At 39.0% G+C, this 19,227-nt stretch overlaps 1 protein-coding gene across 1 annotated transcript in view; it reads right to left on the reverse strand.

Moving 5' to 3' along the window:
- Window positions 1–5,074: 5,074 nt before the first annotated feature.
- SEMA3D (semaphorin 3D) overlaps window positions 5,075–19,227 on the reverse strand; it is a 148,530-nt gene continuing 134,377 nt past the window's right edge. The window contains exon 18 of the mRNA XM_074903441.1: window positions 5,075–12,411. Within this exon, the coding sequence (XP_074759542.1) occupies window positions 11,998–12,411 (414 nt within the window). The 3' untranslated portion in view covers window positions 5,075–11,997. The remainder of the gene's footprint in view (window positions 12,412–19,227) is intronic.

Raw genomic sequence — 19,227 nt, forward strand, 5'->3', positions numbered from 1 at the left:
TTCCTCTTTCAAATAACTTCTATTCATAAATGTAATCCTACATTCTGTTATGAATAAAAAAGGTCTCCTTAGAGTCTAAACAAAAGCAGAACATATAACACAAACAAAAGCCAGAAAATAAAACCCAGAAGATTTAATGTCTTGTGTGGAGAAAAAGGACAAGGGCACTCATGATGAAAAAAAATTCCTTTAATATAAACAGAATGGAGTTGCATCAGTGCATAAAATATCATGTGCTTCCTACCACTTATATTCCAGAACATTTTCATTTATCATAGAGGACTTTCATATGCTGGTTTTGTGACATCGAAAAGGACCAAGGAGGGAAGCTGAAGTATGTAACAAGTGAATTGTGGATTCCTGAGATAAAGGCACCTCTACAAAATGGAATTTAGATTGTATTAAGTGAAATAAAACATTGTTACCGTCTTCACCGTGTTTTAAATCCCATAGTCAGGAATGCACTTTGAAGTATGCTCCATGTGAGAATATGCCGTCCCCTCGGGAATAAGAATGAAAAAATATAACAGGAAATAAAAATACTTACCAGCTGGAAGGGAAAGAGACAAAGAAAACAGTATAAAGGTTCAGAAAGGTTAATTATTGCTTATTCATGTTCTTCTATGATTTTTCTTTTCACAAAAGAAATAATTTGAAATTAAAGTTGCAATATGCCTGTTTTGTGCAACATACTTTATTCATGGTCCATTCTATCTAAACCAAGGATATAATTATGAATTTCTGATCTGACAGCATATTCTCTACTGCCATTACCTTCTGTGTGGACAAGGGGTACATGAGCAGAGACTTGGACTCTCCTTCTGAAACTGCCTTAATGCTGGGTAAACAGATTCTCATGGGTTTAGCCTTGTCCATAACTTCATTCAGGCTGAAGAATCTGAACATTCTGAAAACCGAAAAATGATATAACTTGTTCTCTGTTTATAACCTTGGGTTTCAATCTCATTGAAGCAATTGTCCTCCCCTTCTTTATCTAGTGGCATCCTGCAGATGATGACAGTGCAATGTTCAACTGAAGCTCAAACACATTCAGAATTTGTCCTTGCAGATACATGAAGAAAAATATTCAATAGCTAGTTTGCTAGCCAATGTCTAGGTTTAGAGTTCACTTATTTCTCTGTACCACAAATGTTAAATTTCTGATTTAAGACTAGATCCTTAATAAGACTCACTGCCACTCTGTGACACAGCTTTTAGCTGCTTAGCCTCCAGAATGAAACCCTAGATTTTATGACTAGGCTGCCTACACAAAGCTGAAAAGGTGTTGGAAAAGTGAGCTCGTGGTTAGATAAACAACAATGTCTTGCAATCCTGCTTGTTGCCTAGAAAAGCAGCTGGTAAGTTTTGTACCATGCCATGTTGGGTATACTCTCAGTGCCCCGGTGATGCATAGAAATCCACAAAAACTTGTGTGTGCCGCAGTTGCACAGGCTGTTTGGGTCCCTTACACTAATGTTTCAGGCCCAACAGATATTCTGAGCACACGTCTCCAATACATTAGATTCACTGCCTTACACAGATGTGTACATAGAGAATCAGAAGGTTGGGCACTAAATCTGCAATTTTACATTATCAAGACCAGATCACCGTGTAACTGAGAGCAGTGATGCCTTTTTCATATAGTTAACCAGCAATAGACACATCTTCCTCTTTGGCACTATCTAAAGTACCTCTCACACAGTACAGCCCATGATTACCCTTGGTATACCCTAGGTATACCATGCATACCCTACCTTCTTTAGCTTTAATTAAGACACATTCTGAACATTGACTTGTGTCAGTTTTAGACACAGGCAATTTCTAGTCTTTACTCCCTTAGAGGAGTATTATCAGTGTTTCCTGAAACTTTCTACTGCTTATTTGGAAACCTGCTCTTCAGAAAGTTTCATCCACTGTTGTGTTTTGGGAACTGGAATCAAGATTACCTTATCTGCTGACATCTAAGGGCTTTCCCTTAAGGGGAGCAACAACTTCATACCGTGACAGGTCTTCCCTGTAATGCAGCATGTCCTGGTTTTGTCCAGGATAGAGTTAATTTTCCATGGGCTTGGAGGGAGCACAGCTGGAGGGCTGGGCCCGGATGGGACATTGGAGTATTCCATATCATGTGACATTATGCTCAGTATATAAAAGAGGGGGGTGCACTCTCATTTCTGATTCTGGTCAGTGTGGCGGGATCTTCGTGCTGTTGGGATTGTGGCTGGGGGTGGGCTGCATACCGGTCACCGGGTAGTGAGCAACCACAATGTGTGTTACCCATTTGGATTTCCTGTTGTTACTATTGTTTTGTTACCATCACTCAGTTACTATTGTTTTGTTACCATCACTCAACTGTTTGTTGGTTTTTTTTTTTAATTCAACCTATAAATTCTCTCTTATTTTTTGTTTGTCCCTCCCCTGTTTTACTGGGGAGAGAGGAGAAAATTAGCAACTGGCTGCATGGCGATTGGCTACCAGCCGAGTTCAAACCACGACACAGTACGACCCAAAATGCATATTACTTTGATTCCATAATAAAATTCTGTCTTTCCTTAAATAATAAATCTTAATGACAATGACTCTCATGAGTATTTTTAAAAAGCCTTCTATGTGCTCAAGCTGTCAACTTCCAAAGCTAAAGCAACAGTTTCAGTGCTGCACCTGCCAACACCTGTACTCAACCTGAAATCACTGAAAATAATCCCAGCCACAGACTGAAGCAAATCTAGTATGTGTTAGCAGATACAATCCAAACACAGCGTTTGTGGTTGTTATCTCTATAAGGGAAAAAACATCAGCCATGTTTTCCTGGGAGAAAGCTAGGGACCACACCTATATGTAAGTGAGAAGCAGAAAAGGGGAAGCTTGCTATTTTGCTGCTAAATTTTTTTCCTGCATGTGGAAATGCATCTAACACTGGAAAATGTAACTGTTGCGTAATGTAATGTTGACGCTGGAAGATGTAAAAAATTATAGCCCTTAACAGCTTTATTTCAAGGCAAAGTATCCAACTTTGGCCAAAGAGTCAAGGTTTGTCATTTCCTGTCTTAACATCACTTCAGTTTCATCTAGCAACTCTTAAAAATGCTTGCTAACTTTTTCCGTTATATATTCAGTTACAAATTGCTATAAAGAATTTTAAGCAAAAGCAGAGAGGGAGGTAATGCATATTAGCATTTCATAAATTGTCCTGTGTAAATTGGTGCACGTTTTCATCCAGTATTTGTGAGCGTTCCTGCAGAAATGTGCTTGGGAACTGCAGACTCTCTTATTCTGCACCAGTATCGTTACTGCTCACATGGTAACTACATGGATGCAGTGTTGCAAAATATACGAACCCTTAAGTATCTTCTACACCACGTTTTACTTTGCAGAAATATAAATTATTATGAACAGGCTGTTAGCTCCCAGTTGCTTGTTTTCACAGTACATATGGACTCCGTGTGTGAACACATCCCAGAACACTTCCCGCCATTTGAATCATGAAGGGCCGGATTTTACCTCATACCTCTTACTTTAAGCACAGACTTCCTCAGCTAACAGCCCTTCTGGTTTCTAAGGACCTGAAAAGAGGCACCACACACTGAAAAGAGTGGAGCAGAGAGAGTTCAGGAAGCCAATCAATTCTGGAAATGTTTCTGAGAAACTGCAGAAGAGCTTGGGTGTTTCTTCCTGAAACTCATCACTAATTGTCTTGAAGTTTGACCCTGCTAAATCCTTACAGAGAAAATGACAGATTTCAGCTTAATTAGCTTTTGTTTCTCTGAGTGCACACAAAACAGTGCTGCATTTAAGCTCTTACTGTGTGAGCGGTAGCAGAAAGAAGCTGAAGGATTTCTTTCTTTCTCTTTCTCTGACACCCGCCTCTGCTAACAAACTTGGATAATCAGCCTCTGCAGATCACCTCTTCCCTGCAGGAGCTGAAAGTGCTTTACCAGCTGAATGCAGGACCAGATCTGGGACACGCTGGCAGAATTCCCACTTACTTCAATGGAACCAAGATTGATCCTACATGAGACATTATCAAATGCAGCCACCTGTGGGAAGGGAGTGGGGGAACACAGCAGCTGTTTAGCAGTGCGCAGTAACACAGAAACAAGAGTTCAGGCTAGGAAATGAAGAATACCATATCCAATTGCAACTGCAGGTGGAATTTAGGTGAGCAGAAAGCTATTGCCACAGTTGGGATTTGGCGTCAACTTTCAGGCCGGCAGCACCCTGGGACCTTTCCCAGCAAAGGGTCAGAAACACTGTGGTCTAATGGCCACAGCATGGGACTGGGAATCAGGCATCCTTGAGTGCACCAATGCGGATGTCCTTGGAAATAACATGCTGACCGTCTGTTAACATAATAGGTTCCTTAATCATTAATAAATCCCCTGAAACACAGGGGGCTGTGCCGAAGGCTAGAAGAGGAGGTGGAACAGTCAGCCTATTTATTTTCCTGTCTAAAGATACTTTTTTTTTTTTTCCAAAAAATTTCTCTCACTCCTTAACTGTGGATGGAGGCAACAATACCTGACTAAAAAAATGAACAACCTTTCCTTCTCCCCAGTTATCCTCATCCTGAAAACACTCTGAAGGGTAGGAGACAGTCACAATCCCTTAGAGCCAAAGTTGCTCCTGAGACAGTCCAAGATGGATGAGTGATCAATTTGGCTTGAGGGTAACTGTAAAACATAATGTCAGTGCAGTCTTTAAGGACAACGGTAGCTGCTAATCATCTAGAAGTGCATGTATTAAAAAGCTATTATTGAATTTAAATTAATAAGCATAGGACTGCCCATTGTATATTGTTTGGCATGTATTAATCTAAATCACTGTAAGGCCTATGGCTTCTCTAAGCTGTGTCTGTAGACTCACTCTGTTGGTCTTAGGCACATCCTCGATGAAGGGGTGAATCTCAGACTCCCTTACTCAGGGAAGAGTTCAAAGTAAGGCACTACCGAACCCTGCATTAATACCCTTGTCATTTCCATGATATGCTGCAGACTTTGTTTCTCTGAAATCTCATATTTTACTCCGTAGTATCACACGGGTTTAAAAAAGAAGCAAAAACTCAGAATTTGCTGTTTATTGTTATGAATGAAATATACATTTGTTTCCGTTACCTTTGCATGTAAGATTTTAATATTTAGTAAAACAGCAGGCATGGCAAACACATGGCTTATTTAAATTATACTTCTGTTATCATATCAAACCAATGATCTGCACCATTTACAAACATACTTTTATCAAAATGCTTCAGTCTTATTACTCTATAAATAGTTATACTACGGAATGAAAATCAGCCTCACTCACAGAGTCAACCTAAGTACCACTCATGCCTTACAAATTAAAAAATAAAAAAGGTTTATGGCATACAGTTCCTGTGCTGGTCTTCTGAAGGAGTGATGAATTTCACCTTTGGAGACAATATAGTCTTTACTGGTCAGATTTGAGGTATCAATCACAATCCTTGCAACCAGTCCATTTAGTATCACTTTTCATTTTGGAATTTGTAATTTGGAGTTTATATGCTTTTGTAATCTCTTCTTCCCAGTTAAAATGCATCCTGAAATAGTCACTGGGGGAGAGGGGAATGGAGATGCATGCATCATAAAAAAAAAAAAAAAAAAAAGTTTAGTGATAATCTGTTTTGTTATTTGTTTTTTCATAGGTTCATAAGCTTTCATCCAGTTTTTATAGCCAAGATATGTTCAAAGGCAGTCTTAAAATGCTGTTATTATAATTCATCTCTACAGAAAATGTCCTTGAAGAAAGTCACATAGAGTGTCCAAAACATGAATAACCTCTGATGTTGCTTTCTCTTTGACTTTTTTGAAAACACATGGAAATATAAAGTATTTGCCACTTCCATTTTAAACTTTCCCATTTTTTCCCTGTTTTTTACAGAGATACTTGAAAGTGCAGATTTTCGAAGTATTTTAAGAAAAAAAATTCTTAGTGAAAACATTTTTAAAAATGAAAATGCCAGCATTTTTAAAAAATAAAACATTTTAAAATAGGAAAATAAATTTAAACAGTGGAATTCTGTGAAATTCTGTTCATGTATTTTTATTTTGATATTTCTGGCAAGTACAGATAACAGTCCTAATAACAAATTAGATTTTCTGGATCTGTTTATATTGACAATATTTCAGAAATTAAATAATATACTTTCTGTAAATCTACCCTCAACTTCAGCCTGGACCAGAGAAATGGCACAATGGTCTTTATATTCTCAGCATAGTCATTTAAGCCATAAGACTTTGCTCCTTGCAAATGTATTATGTTGTCTCCATACAAAAATATCTGCCCAAGCTTTCTGTCCCTCTTACTGCTTCGTCATATGTTGCACCACCAGAAAGCATCTGGCTTTGGGCATGGCTCCTTTTAGTATGAGAAATAACATTAAAAAAAATGAGTAGAACACCAAAAGGAAACCAAACACACACACACACACACACGCAACCCCCCCCAAACCCCAAACCAAACAAAACCAAACACCGAAACACACCCCCTCCCCCAAGTCAAAACAACAAACACAAAATGCTTTATCCTCAAAAAACCACCCAAACCCCCAGTGAAAGCACTTATATACCATAAGAGAAAGGGAACAGAATATGAAAAGCTGAGATGTGCCTGGGCTTCATACAAATATCACAACTGTCTATGGCTGGACAGATGATTTCCTTGGCTTGTACTGTTTGAAACTATTAACCAGCAGTCCATATCAATAAAAAAAAAAATCACCTGGAAATGTTCTTCTGTTTTTTTACATCACATGGAATATCTTATCCTCTGAAGTACAAAAATCTTTGATTTTAAATTGGAGAATTATACACAGCAACCACATAAACAAAAAGGGAAAGGAGAGCTCTAAGCAACAGTCCCAAAAGTTTCCTTTGGAAATGAAAACCCCATCTGGTCTCCAATTTACCTCGCAGTGTTTGGTTTGCATCTGCAACAGAATGCAAAAGCTAATGCTTAGGAAAGACATCCTCTAAAGGCTGACTGTGTTACTATGACTTTTAGGGATATTTATACATTGATGAAACACCAGATACTGAAGTATTCCTCCATATAAAAGTGGGTTTACCTGACAGATGCAGAGAATCTCAAAGGGAGGAGACAATGGGCTTAACTGGTGGAAGAAAAAGCCAAGCAAGTAAAATCCCAGTCTTGCAACAGCTGTCAGACCAGATGTTTCAGCCACACATTGGCAAGTGATAAACTCAAGACTACAATTTGTTGTGTATCCTTACCTGACCAAAAAAGGAAAAGAAATACTGGTGTTTCTAACACGTTTTAGGATAATCACAATTCTGATATATAAATTATTTTTTTTTTCCCAAATCTGCCTTGTAGAATTTATAATTAAACTCTTTTCCCATGTCTTCTTTTTTGTTACTGTAATGAACTTAACTTTACAAACCTCAAAATCTGGATTACAACTGTAAAGAATGTCACACTTCAGCTAATGACAGAAGCCTAGGTCAGGATAATATTAGCAACACTATGGTAAATATTACAACAGAGACCATTTAAAGTTTATAAAATGTAACAGAATATATTAGAGAGACATGTGGGCTTAATTTTCCATTCATACAGATGTAATTCCTTAGACCTCCACATCTCATCTACAACTGCATGCAAGAAGAACCAGGCCAGTACGCTCTACAGAACAACATATAGCTCTGGGTGTTTGAGTACCAGGCTATAAATAGATTATAGTCTACTTAGGCTATGATTAAGTTCCAGAAGGATTTTGATTTTTGCTGTCACTGGAAGCTGAGCTGAACCTTGACTCTAGAAATCACACTTCCTTTTGCAAATGAACCTCTGTTACAAAATGAACAGAAAATAAAACATTTTTGTATATCCTCCTATACGCATGCTCATACAACAAAACAGCAATTCATTTCCATTAGTCATTATTAAATATTGAGACATTATTATGAGACACAGACTTATTACATGAATAATGAGTAATAATAACAAATAATTATTCATTATCTGAAATGTTAAATGCAGATCGATACCCATAATGGTTTGATTAAAGGGTTCATAGCATTTGAACTCTAGGGATCTTCTGATCTCAAAGGCACATGAACCAGAGGAAATCTATTGCATTTAAGTTAATTACTTCATTACGAGTGACATAAGAACCAGGTCCAAAATCTACATACGAACTGGAATGTATTCAGGTTCTTAGATACCTCAAGCAATGTATGTTTAACTGCTTGGAGAGAAAAGTATTTGCTTATGGCATGAACACACATTCACACCTGTTGCTGGAACAGTTTCCAGTAACGGAACTAGTTTATCACAATAAGTGTTAATACTTTATTCCTTTTCTGCTAATCCCATTTTCTGTTTTATTTTAACTGACTGCAAGATTTCTACAAAGTTTAGGGTCCTGTTGGGCTTTAAAGCTTATGTCAGTTTTCAGAATTTTTATAACTACAGCTCACATTGTGCTGGTTATTCTAAGAATCTGTTTGAAACCACTTCAGTTCAGGCCAGTGATGACCTTTTGCTGAAGCAGAGTCAATGGAAAGGTTTATGTTGAAGGAAAATATAATGTATTAATAATTGGACTCATGGTTAAATGCATATGTAAATAAGTATCTATGTTGTATCACATGTGCTAAGGGATCTGTTTAAAACCTACAGTTATTAAGGTGGAGGCAACTTTTTGCCACTCTGGACCAAAACTGTTTAACTTTGTTTTTATGGACGTCTTAAAGGAGGCAAGGCTCAATTTCATTTTAACTATGGGCCTGTTGTGGCTCATGGTACAGCTCACAGCAGCCCAGCTGACCCCCAAATTTGAAATTTAAGCAGACTTAGAGTTGAGCCATTAAATTATACAGAAGAGGACATTTTTTTGAAGAGTGGGATCCTCTCCTGTTACAGTTTCTGGGCTAGCTCATCCTCTGAACCCCTCGCTGGGACTGCACATTGTGGAAAGACCCACTGCTCCTCCTAATCCTGGGTTTGCATTGCTGAGTCCTGCCTAACAAAACCTTGTCTTACCTCCTGCAGTGATCCCTGATCTGTCGCTCTCATTCCCTGGTCTCCAAGCATGTGTAATACCTGCTGTGCATGAGGAACTGTGCTAGCCCTGCCAGCTATAGCATGCATCTTACCCAGTGTATCAAAACACAGACTTTTACTTATGCAATATCATTAAATATGCTCCCCGGGGTGGCATGAACCCAATATAGCACACTGGTTTGGAGAATATTGAATTTATTTCCCATGATGGAAGACAATTTATATCTCACTTGGGGTTTTATGCTACCACTGTACCCAGACTGATGAGGTCATTTCTTTAAGAAGAATCTCATTGCAACAACACTTGAAATAAAAAATAAAAAATAAAAAATAAAAATGTTGTTTTTAAGAGTAATAACATTTTAATTCAACCATTTAAATCTAATGCTCCCAGCACTGAGACCCTTAGTCATCCCAGACTTCTACTAAAGTCAGTGGGGGGTGGTTCATTTATAGAATACATACCCCCAATCATATCTAAAAATAAATTAGATGATTTAGTTTTCATGGAGGAAAAAAAAAATGGAAGAATTGATTTACTTTTCTATGAAGCAGGCAAACATGTGACAAGAGTTGTCTGAAATGCAATAATTGAAGTACTGCATCACCATGGGGGAGAAGAGGTCACTGGCACGCGAATGGAGACCACCTGTTATTCCACAGCCTTGGTGTGGCTCCACTCATTTACTTAATGTCCAAGTCAGAGAAACAGGACTTCGTGGACTGATAAAAATCTAATAAAGAATAATTGGGCAGGTTCTGTGTGGTGACAGCATAACCTTCCAGCCAAGAATATTGAGTATCCCTGTCTTAGGTTGCTTTTTATGTAGTTAATACCCTGCCATACCTCCTTTAAGTAGTCTTAATTGGCCTTAAAAATCAAGGTACCCAAAATGACGAGTGTCTTGTGAAATGCCTGGCCTATGTTATTTTGCAGCAAAACTGCCAAAAAGTTCTCTGTGTGTTTTCAAAGTACTGTACGACTGGTTAGTATCTTCAGCATCAGTCTCTCTGTTCATTAAAGGTCCTGTGCTGAGAAATTCCCTCCTCCCCACAGACATATTTTATAATATTTAGCACTCAGTGCTTTACACTATCAAAGCACTGTACGCATGCTATCTAATATCTCCTAATTAACTCATACATCTCCTATTAAAAAAGCATCTAAAATTAATGACATATGGTATCGCTGGCTTTTATACAACACATGCAAACTCAGCTTTTGGGTTTTACAAGAAATGTGGGTAAGCTGAGATTCCTTTCTGAAATCTGACAAACACTTTGCCATATCTGACTTTCAACAGAGAGGAAATGAACAACGATGCAAATTGGATCTACACAGTTATAGATCAGGGACTGAATGCGCACACAAACACTAGCATGGGCAAGGGCAAATCTACAACTTTCAGAGCCAACATTTTCAGTTCCTTAATGAGGTGCACACCAATTACATGGGTTTCCCACAGACTTTGCTCTCAAGATCTGTAGAATGCATGAGAAACAAGTAAAGTCTGTCGTTTTGGTATCCATCAAAGCTCTCTTCCATGTGAGGAAGTGGCTAATTTGTCATTTCACACTCGAAAAGGCGTGAAAGGCAAAACGGAGGGAGGTTAGCTGGAGGAGAGAAGGGGGGCTGTGACTCATGAGAAGAGACAGTACGCCTGATTTTGAGCTTGTGTTTGTTGCTGCCTATCAGGAATAAAATCAATTAAATCACCCTGATGTAAAATAGACAAGAATGAGGCCAGTGATTTTTGCTCAGATGAAAAAATTCACACTATTAAAACCAACATATGAACCAAGGAACACTTTACAAATGAAATTATGGTATATAGCAAATTTCTAACTTACAAGTTTTATTTACACATGGACATCTTTTGTTTTATTTAATTATAATAAAAGTATTAATTCCAACAATGCAAATTTTCAACTTAAAAATACATAAGACGTTTGGGAGAAAATCCCAAAGAACACACACATCTGAGGAATGTCAGCTCTGTATCAAGAGCACTGGTCTCAGCCACTAAATATTTTCCCTCATCGTCTCATTTTGTTGTTGTCTTTAATTTTTATTTTCATCTGCATAAAACAAAGCTAACAAAGGGCTAGAGAAACAGAGTCAAACCTTTGGATGGGGTAGAAGTTGTGCAGGGAGGAATCCTATTATTTGTTAATAGTATTTGTGCACATACCTCCCACAGACCACTTAGGAAATTTACTCCCAAGCATCTTGGTGGCAGTGTCAATTAGAGTCAACATTTCATTTCAGCAGATGGACTGCTAACTGGTGGCTACTCAAACTCTAATGAGTAAATGCTCGATAATTCCCCTCTCTTAAACGATGATTATGCTTTCTCTTTTTTTTTATGGGGAGAATCAATGTTGTCCCTAAGCCAGTATTTAATTTGATTTTTTGCTGTGCTTCTCTGTGCTAGCAAACCCCACCCATATGCCTGTATACAAGCCCAATGGTAAATTAGCGGGTATTTTTGCAGATCTGTCACACATTTCTACCATGCTTCTTATTCAGAAAGATGCCAAAGAACTAGAAATACATCTGCCCTCCCCTGAAAACTAGACATCTCTGGAGTGGAATGTGGCAGCAAATATTAACATGGGAACACGGACACTAAATCCTATGTGAAAATTATGCAGGAAGTACAGAACACAGCTCATGTAGCCTCAGGCTACACAGAAATTAGCTCAAAGTGTACATCTTTTCTTTTTAATGAATGAATTTGAAATTATTGCCTGTGTGTGGTACTCCAATAAGGAACATCTCGTTTCATATCGAATCCCACTGTACAGTCTCATACAGATTAATAGTGATGGTGAGTTATCTAATTTCAATAAGAAGCAGTACTAATTCATAGGCAAGATGCACAAAACCAGAACACAGTATTATATTTTTTTTTTTCCACGGAAAATGTCCTTTCTTTAAATAGCATTTACAAACTACGTAGATGGTGGCCTGGCTGGCTCATGGTGCCTTCGGTTTCGCTTTTTTTTCATCTCCTGCACATGCTTCCATTTGGCACCACCTTTGTTCCGCTGCCGCCGCTTCTCCCGGTGCCACATCTGTTCACAATATTCATCCAGGCTAAAGCTGGGGCTGCTGACGAGCTGGATGTAGTCCTTGTACCTCAGCCGGGACTCCGTCAGTAAATCCCTCACCCGGCCCTCCTCATCCTCAGTTTTCTGAGTGCTTTCCATTTGCCCATTCTCAATGACGTTTAAATTCAGCTTCACGATGGTATGGACAAAGGTGTGCTCCTGGGCTTTGCAGAAATAGGCTCCCGCATCCCTTCTTTGCAAACTGCGGATCAGCAGCCCATGCTCTGTTTTGATGATCCTTTCATCAGCCTTCAGCTGTGGGGTTGGACAAAGAAGAATGCAATAGGTGAGTTTTACTAGCAAAACCGGACCCTGGGTCAGTGCTATACTGAGGTGGAGAAAAGGCTCAGCTGGCACACGACATGGCCCATCCCTCGGATGCCAGCACATGGTGGGGTGCAGGCAGGACAGATACTAGGAGATCCTTTCAATGTCCAAGTTCTGCTCTTAACTGTAGCACCTATATCACTGACATTTCAGCATGCAGTAGTAAAAGATATATGCTGTACCGATGAAAGGACAGACAGTAACGCTCATCACACCACACTGCAACAAGTTAGACTACATTGTCCAAGGAAGGGTAGCTATTTAGTGCCACAAGTCCCATTCATTTTTTAACTGCTCTTCTTGAGGTATCTGTAATGCACCCAATATACCAGTGTGCTGGTATATATCTGGAGTGCTGAGGCACTGTTACACTGAGAATAAATACTACTACTGATTCTTGAAGTCAAATGCTGTGATTCTGATCTTCTTCAAATGGATTTTACAAAAGGAAGTGGATCCTGGCTTTGACTCACAGAAATGTGATTAAAAGCACCCAATGACATTAGATGAGTACAATTCTGTTATTGTTAAGATCTGTGAAGAAGAACTTAAAAAAAAAAAAAGAAAAAAAAAAAAGGAAAAGAATGAGATTGCAAGTGAGAGCTGAAATCTGTCAGCGTGGAACTGTAATTTCATTTACAAATGGAAATATTTCCAAAAAATACAGCACAATCTCACATGTTAAAAATATGGTGCACCTTAGAGTAATAACACTGTCAGGCAAAATACATATCTGGTGATCTGAAAATGATTTCCAAAATAACCTAAGTCAAAAAAAAAGTATACCCCCTCCCCCCCCCCAAAAAAAAAAAGCGAGCAGGATGGGGCACTGGGCACCTAATTATTTTTGCAGCTGGGAAACATAGAGAGTAAGTGATTTGCCAAAGACCATATAAAGATTAGGAGCAGAGAGTGGAAGCAGAAAGCAGAGCCCTAACTCCCAGTGTCCAACACCAGCATTTCCTTTGAAAATGATCCGGGTCTAGTCCAAAACTGTCACCTCCTAGGCAAGCTATGTTCTGCTGCCACGCAGAGGCTGCAGCACGCAATGGCATGGAAGGACCTGAGTGCTGCTGGCTCAGCCCACAGCAGAGCCAGGGCCTTAAACGCAGCCTCAGCACTGTTGGTGGCATTGTTATAATGTAGAAAAACTTCAGCACAAGGCTGAGTAGTGGGCTTTAAGAAGGGGGGAGTTGGGGCAGAGAACCAACACAGAATCTGGAAAATTTCCCAGAGTACACATCTGACCCTCCAGCAAACTTCAGAGGATGAAGGTTAGGGAGGCATAAAGATGACTAAATTAGATTTATTCACAGTGGGTAAGCTACATACTGTTTCTTTATGTAAAAAATCTGCACATGATTCCCTTTTCTACTCCATGGGAAAAAATGTATACATACATATGATTCTCCATCTGTTATGATTCTAACTCACTAGTACTTTATCATAATAGGGTCTTCTGGAACAAAAAGATGGATGAGATGATCTCCCAGGGCTTTTAGCTTTACCCTTTTCTAAGTTTCTATGATAATGACTTTGGAAGGGTTAAATAATTTGAGATACTGTTTCAAGATCACCAGAAAAATCAATACACATATATATAATAAATGCACAGAGAGAGAGAGAGACTTTGGCTTGCTACTGTATCAGCTGTAACAGTCTTCAGTAACGTACAGATGAGGTAGGTAGGTAGATAGATAGATAGATAGATAGATAGATAGATAGATAGATAGATAGATAGAGGCCTGTGTACTGTCATTGATACAGCAAAGACAAGAAATCAACTTCTACAAAAGAACATGTAAGAACATGGCTTTTGCTGCCTGGTTCTGTGGCCAAGTATTTTTTGGCTCCAGCCACCAGTTAACAGTGTTGAGTCAACCCGAAGCTTCAGTTTCCTTGTTTGTAAACTGTATATAAGCATGCCTACTTGGCACCAGCAGGGTGAAATCCTGCTAATTTCAGGAAATTCCTGGAAAATCGATTGTCCTGACAACAGGTGCTACATGAGCACAAGCTACTTTTGATTTACTACACTGAGTTTAAACCAGAGAAATCACTGTCAAGACACAAGCACATACACAGAATATAGCAAGGCGACAGACTAGAAGACCACTTTTCCACGTTCAGAACCTACAGCATAGGACAGTAGTCCTCAGTTTTATCAGCTAGTAACACTTCAATCCTACTGAATGTACCTTTCTTACAGTAAAACCAGGAACATTAAATGTATAAACAAATCCACTAATAAGTAGCTGTAGGCAGAAATACATCTAGGACATGTGTTTCCTTGCGGTGCTGCACTTCACAGAAAGAAGGAGCAGGGGCCAGGTGGAAGTGCTCGGAGGCTTGGCTGTTGCAGTATGACAAGGCAGCTCCTCCTTCTTCTGCCCAGACTTCATTTCAACATGCAGACCCAGGTTTGAGAAATTTAGGGAAAAGGGTGGGAAGAAGCAGCTAATTTCTAGACATTTGGGTTTCATAAGGCACTATGTAAAGACCAAGTTCCCACATTGAGTGAAAACAGGACGGGTGTCTTTTTGCTCAGGGCTTGATGCAATTGCAGCAGTAGCATCTGCCTATCGGTGGCTCTGCCAGTATTGTAGTCTAGAGCGTCTTGACAGCTGCATACCTCCTACACTTGGAAGACCTCCAGCTGGCTGTTTCAGCTGGCTGGGTGCCAGTCCAAAGAGCCCTCAGTAGTGCTTTGCCTATTTTTGGTGAAAGGAAGGCAGAATAATGGCAGATCTTGACTTGAAAAGATCACTGGACCCCCAAGTCCAGAACCCTGCTACTCGTGTTTACCATTTGTGTAGCAGACATCACTTTCTAGTCGTAAATGTGTTAACTGACGGAGTTACCCCCCCATCTGCCTTGGGATACGGCAGAGAAAGCTAACAGAGTCTAAATTGGTTGTGTCCCTTAATCCCAGCCCATCACGACTCCTATTTTTAATGAAGCAGCATTCTTACAGAATGTCCTGTGTTAACCTTGGATATTGATTTACGGTGACTGTCACCTCCTTCTCTGTGCCTTCATTGTTCATGCCTTTCTTATCCTCCGGCAGGATGAAATTATGGCTCCGATTTCACACGTATTGAGCAACACTGCATTACTGTTTTCCCCTCTCACTTCTCTTTTTGGTATCCTGTTTATGTTGTTTTACCCACAGGTTCAGAACTCTTCCTGTCTTTCCTCTCTACTTTCCCCCCCACAGGGCTCTGGAGTTTCATAAACACCTGGCATTTCATTACTTGGTAGTAGATCTTTAACCTTTCACTTGAATGCTTAATGTGTTCTTTGGTTCCTGACCTATAGATGTAAAACATATTTTATCAAATTTTGAGAAGAGTGAAAAGACTAGTTAGATAAAATACATCATTTTGGTTTGGTCAGCTGTGGATTCATTGCTCTCCCCTCCTCCTCATGTCATAATCAATAACTCTCCTGAAATATTTGTAAATAGGATTTAACAATTCAGAAGCACAGAGGCTTTAATTCATAAAAGCTTGTTGACATGTTCTTAAATTTGAGCATACAATAAAAATTAAACGTGAGGGACATAGTTTTGTTCAATAGGGAACAAATTATAAACCACAAAACTAAAGCAATTGATTACCATTAAGTTTATTTTCTTAGTGGAGTGGGAGCAGATTTTTGACAATATTTTATTAACAAATTGCACTTTTTATCGTTCATGATAATGGCATAAGTTTGCCTAAAATTATATTACTTGACATTACATTGCCAGTATCTATGACACACGCCATAGATAGATACTGGCAATATTTGGCAAAGGGAAAAGATGCCCATGCAAATCGAACACCTGATTTTTACAACCTGAATTTAACAATGGAGGAAGAATAGCCATTGCCAGTAATGATGGCAAATCTTTAAACAACCAGTAAGTTGGAGAACAACCAAGGATTTGAAAATGCTGTGGCACCAGGTTAGGTCAATGCCTTTTGTCCTTTGCTAATGATGTGTTTAGATAGCTCCCTTTTTACAAATAATTCACATGTCAACTGTTTCACAGTTAAAACACTGCACCTGTCTGGGAGAAGAAAGCAGCTTCAAAGCCTGCCTTCCCTCATTAATCAAAATGCGAAAAAATGTTAGAGGTAAAGCTGGACTAATCATGGGTTAGCTGCAACCCCTGAACAAATCAGAAGGGAGAGAAAGGAAAATGAAGAACATTTGTTGAGAATTCACATTTGTTTTTGTTTTTCTATTGTTTTCTTCATCCTCATCATTTGACTGGAAATAAAGATCACTCTGGGTTTTGTTTTTTTTTTTGCATTATTGTTACATATGACTTTGTTTCTCTTATACTTGGGAAAAGAATCATTGAACTCCAACACAGCTGTAGAGTTAATTTCTCTTTTCTTTTTTTTTTTTTTTTAACATCTTTTTTTGTTTACCAAGAAGCCACAGGAAAATAAAGAACATGTTGTTGATACAATGTCATTATGGAAATGCATGATTCCTATTTTCAAGGTGAAGTTAACTTCTTATTCGGAGACTAAATTTTAAAACCCTACACCCCTGGTATATCTAAATCAATGCAGAAATATCATGTGCTGTATCTCAGTTCAGAGTTGGTTTTTTTTTCTTCCCCCAGTAAATTGTCAAAAATTTTAGTCTTACTTACGAATCTCAAGGTGGTGGTGGTGGTGGGGGAAATAATGAGTCATATAATAAAATAAAAGAGCAAAGGCATGAGAACTGTAAGTAGTCCCTAGGCTGCAGAATTATTCTCTTTTTCCCACTCTCTTGATTTCTTTCTCATTGACCTAAGGATTCAAACCCTGAACTACACTCCTCTAACAGAAGATACTACTGGAAACTCAGTCCTTGGTGTATGTCCTCTATGTCCTCTTCCTTACTCAGCTGTCATTCAACTCTTAGATTTCAGGACTGGCACTGAATCTGGGACATTTTTTCATAAGATGCTCCTGACCAGATATTTGTAACAGAAAATCATCATCCTGATGCAAAAATCTCCAGAAACTAAAAGATACGGAAACTTATGTCTTAGATAAATCAAAAAATGTCTTCTTGGTCTGGTTAAAATGTGAAATGGAAACAACATCTCTTTGCTTCAGTGGGGGAGCTAGGTCACAGTCTTGTGCCTGGAAAGATATCCTGTCCAAGAGTTGGTCAAACTCTTGTACCTACCAAACCATCAGATGGTCATTAAGCTGGGTCTGTCAGAAAAACACAGCCCAGGGCTGTGGGGCAGGAATATGGAAAGGGTGAGAACCACTGAAGAAGAAACTGGAATGTCCTCCTGCATTTTGGTGGGTTATTTTCACCCCCAGATATGAATAGAGCAGGAAGGAGAGAGTTAAAGGCGATCTGCACCTATTCTGACACTTCAGACCATATGGTTTTCTCTGTCCCCTGCAAGGGGAGGTGGCAATTTGGCAGACCTGGAGCTGCAGGAGGCTCGGGGCGAAGTGTAGCCTAAAGCAGGGGGGCTAATAATTTTCAGAGCCATGGGTCACCAAAACTAATGGCTCTGTAGGGAGCCATGCATTTGCTTTTTGCAGTTCTGATACCTATTATATACATAACATAACACATTGGATTTTTTTTTAGACATAAATATCTTTTTTAAGCTTCAGAAAACTTCAGCAGTTTAAGACATTATGAAGAGAGGACATCGCCATTTTGTTTTATGAACTCCAGCCACTGAAATGCTCTCCCTCATCTCAGTGACTAACCCTGCATGCACAGGAACCAACATGATCAATTGCGTGAGCAACACTAAACACAAAAGCACTAGATATTTGACTCCTGACCTTGAAATGGCCCCAAACTACAGGGAAATGTACTCCCACTGGCAGCAAAATGACCTGGTGACAGCTCCTGTACCACAGGAGATCCTGTCCCTCCCCACAGGTTGCTCTGCCTGGAAGTCACATTCTGAACCATGACCGTAAGGGTGAAATGTCAGGGACATCCTGCTGGGCAGAACACTTCCCATCTAGTCTGGATTTTGTCCTTTTCCTTCCCTCAGGAAGCTGCAGTGCATGTCCAGGACAGTGCAAAACCATCTCTTTGTAAAGCCAGGTTTAAAGACTTGCTGAGACATTACAGCTCCAGCCCTGGAACTAAAAGTCCGTAACCTAAGTTCCAGGTGCATGGAGTCATTTGAAAAGCATGGTATCGTCATCACAATAAGTTACGCTGCTAAGACATGCACTAAAATAATGTACAGTGTTATATGAGAAATCGGCTGTAGGAAGGGACAGAGAAAGCAGAAAATATAATTGTAATGGGAAAAGTTATGGTAAGGCATTGGCTGAGCAAAGATCAAGGTACACATTAAATATGAACAGGCTGTTTCTGTCACATATGGTATTTTTGTCAAATCGAAGTACTTTGAAAAGAAAGTCAAATACTCTGCTGAACTTTGGATTTTCTAGAAAGGCCTCTTATTAGGCTCTAATACCAATGAATTAATTTTCACTGATAAGTCAAGTTAGAAAACCTGAAAATGTCAATTTCTGGATCCCTAAATTAACAAGGGATTGACATTTTAACCTGAAAATACTCTTATTCCATCTAATAGGAGGAGTGATTTTTAAGCATCTCTGCAGACCCAGTCATTTATTTAGGCAGCCATATATGAAATTAGGAATTTAATTTTAGGTATATGCATTGGAAAACATGGCATTTCTCAATTAATATCTTTATCTTTTAAAATAACACAAAATATTCTTTTTTTTTTTTTTTTTT

The sequence above is a fragment of the Athene noctua genome, chromosome 3 (genome assembly GCF_965140245.1).
Source record: "Athene noctua chromosome 3, bAthNoc1.hap1.1, whole genome shotgun sequence".
NCBI lineage: Eukaryota > Metazoa > Chordata > Aves > Strigiformes > Strigidae > Athene > Athene noctua.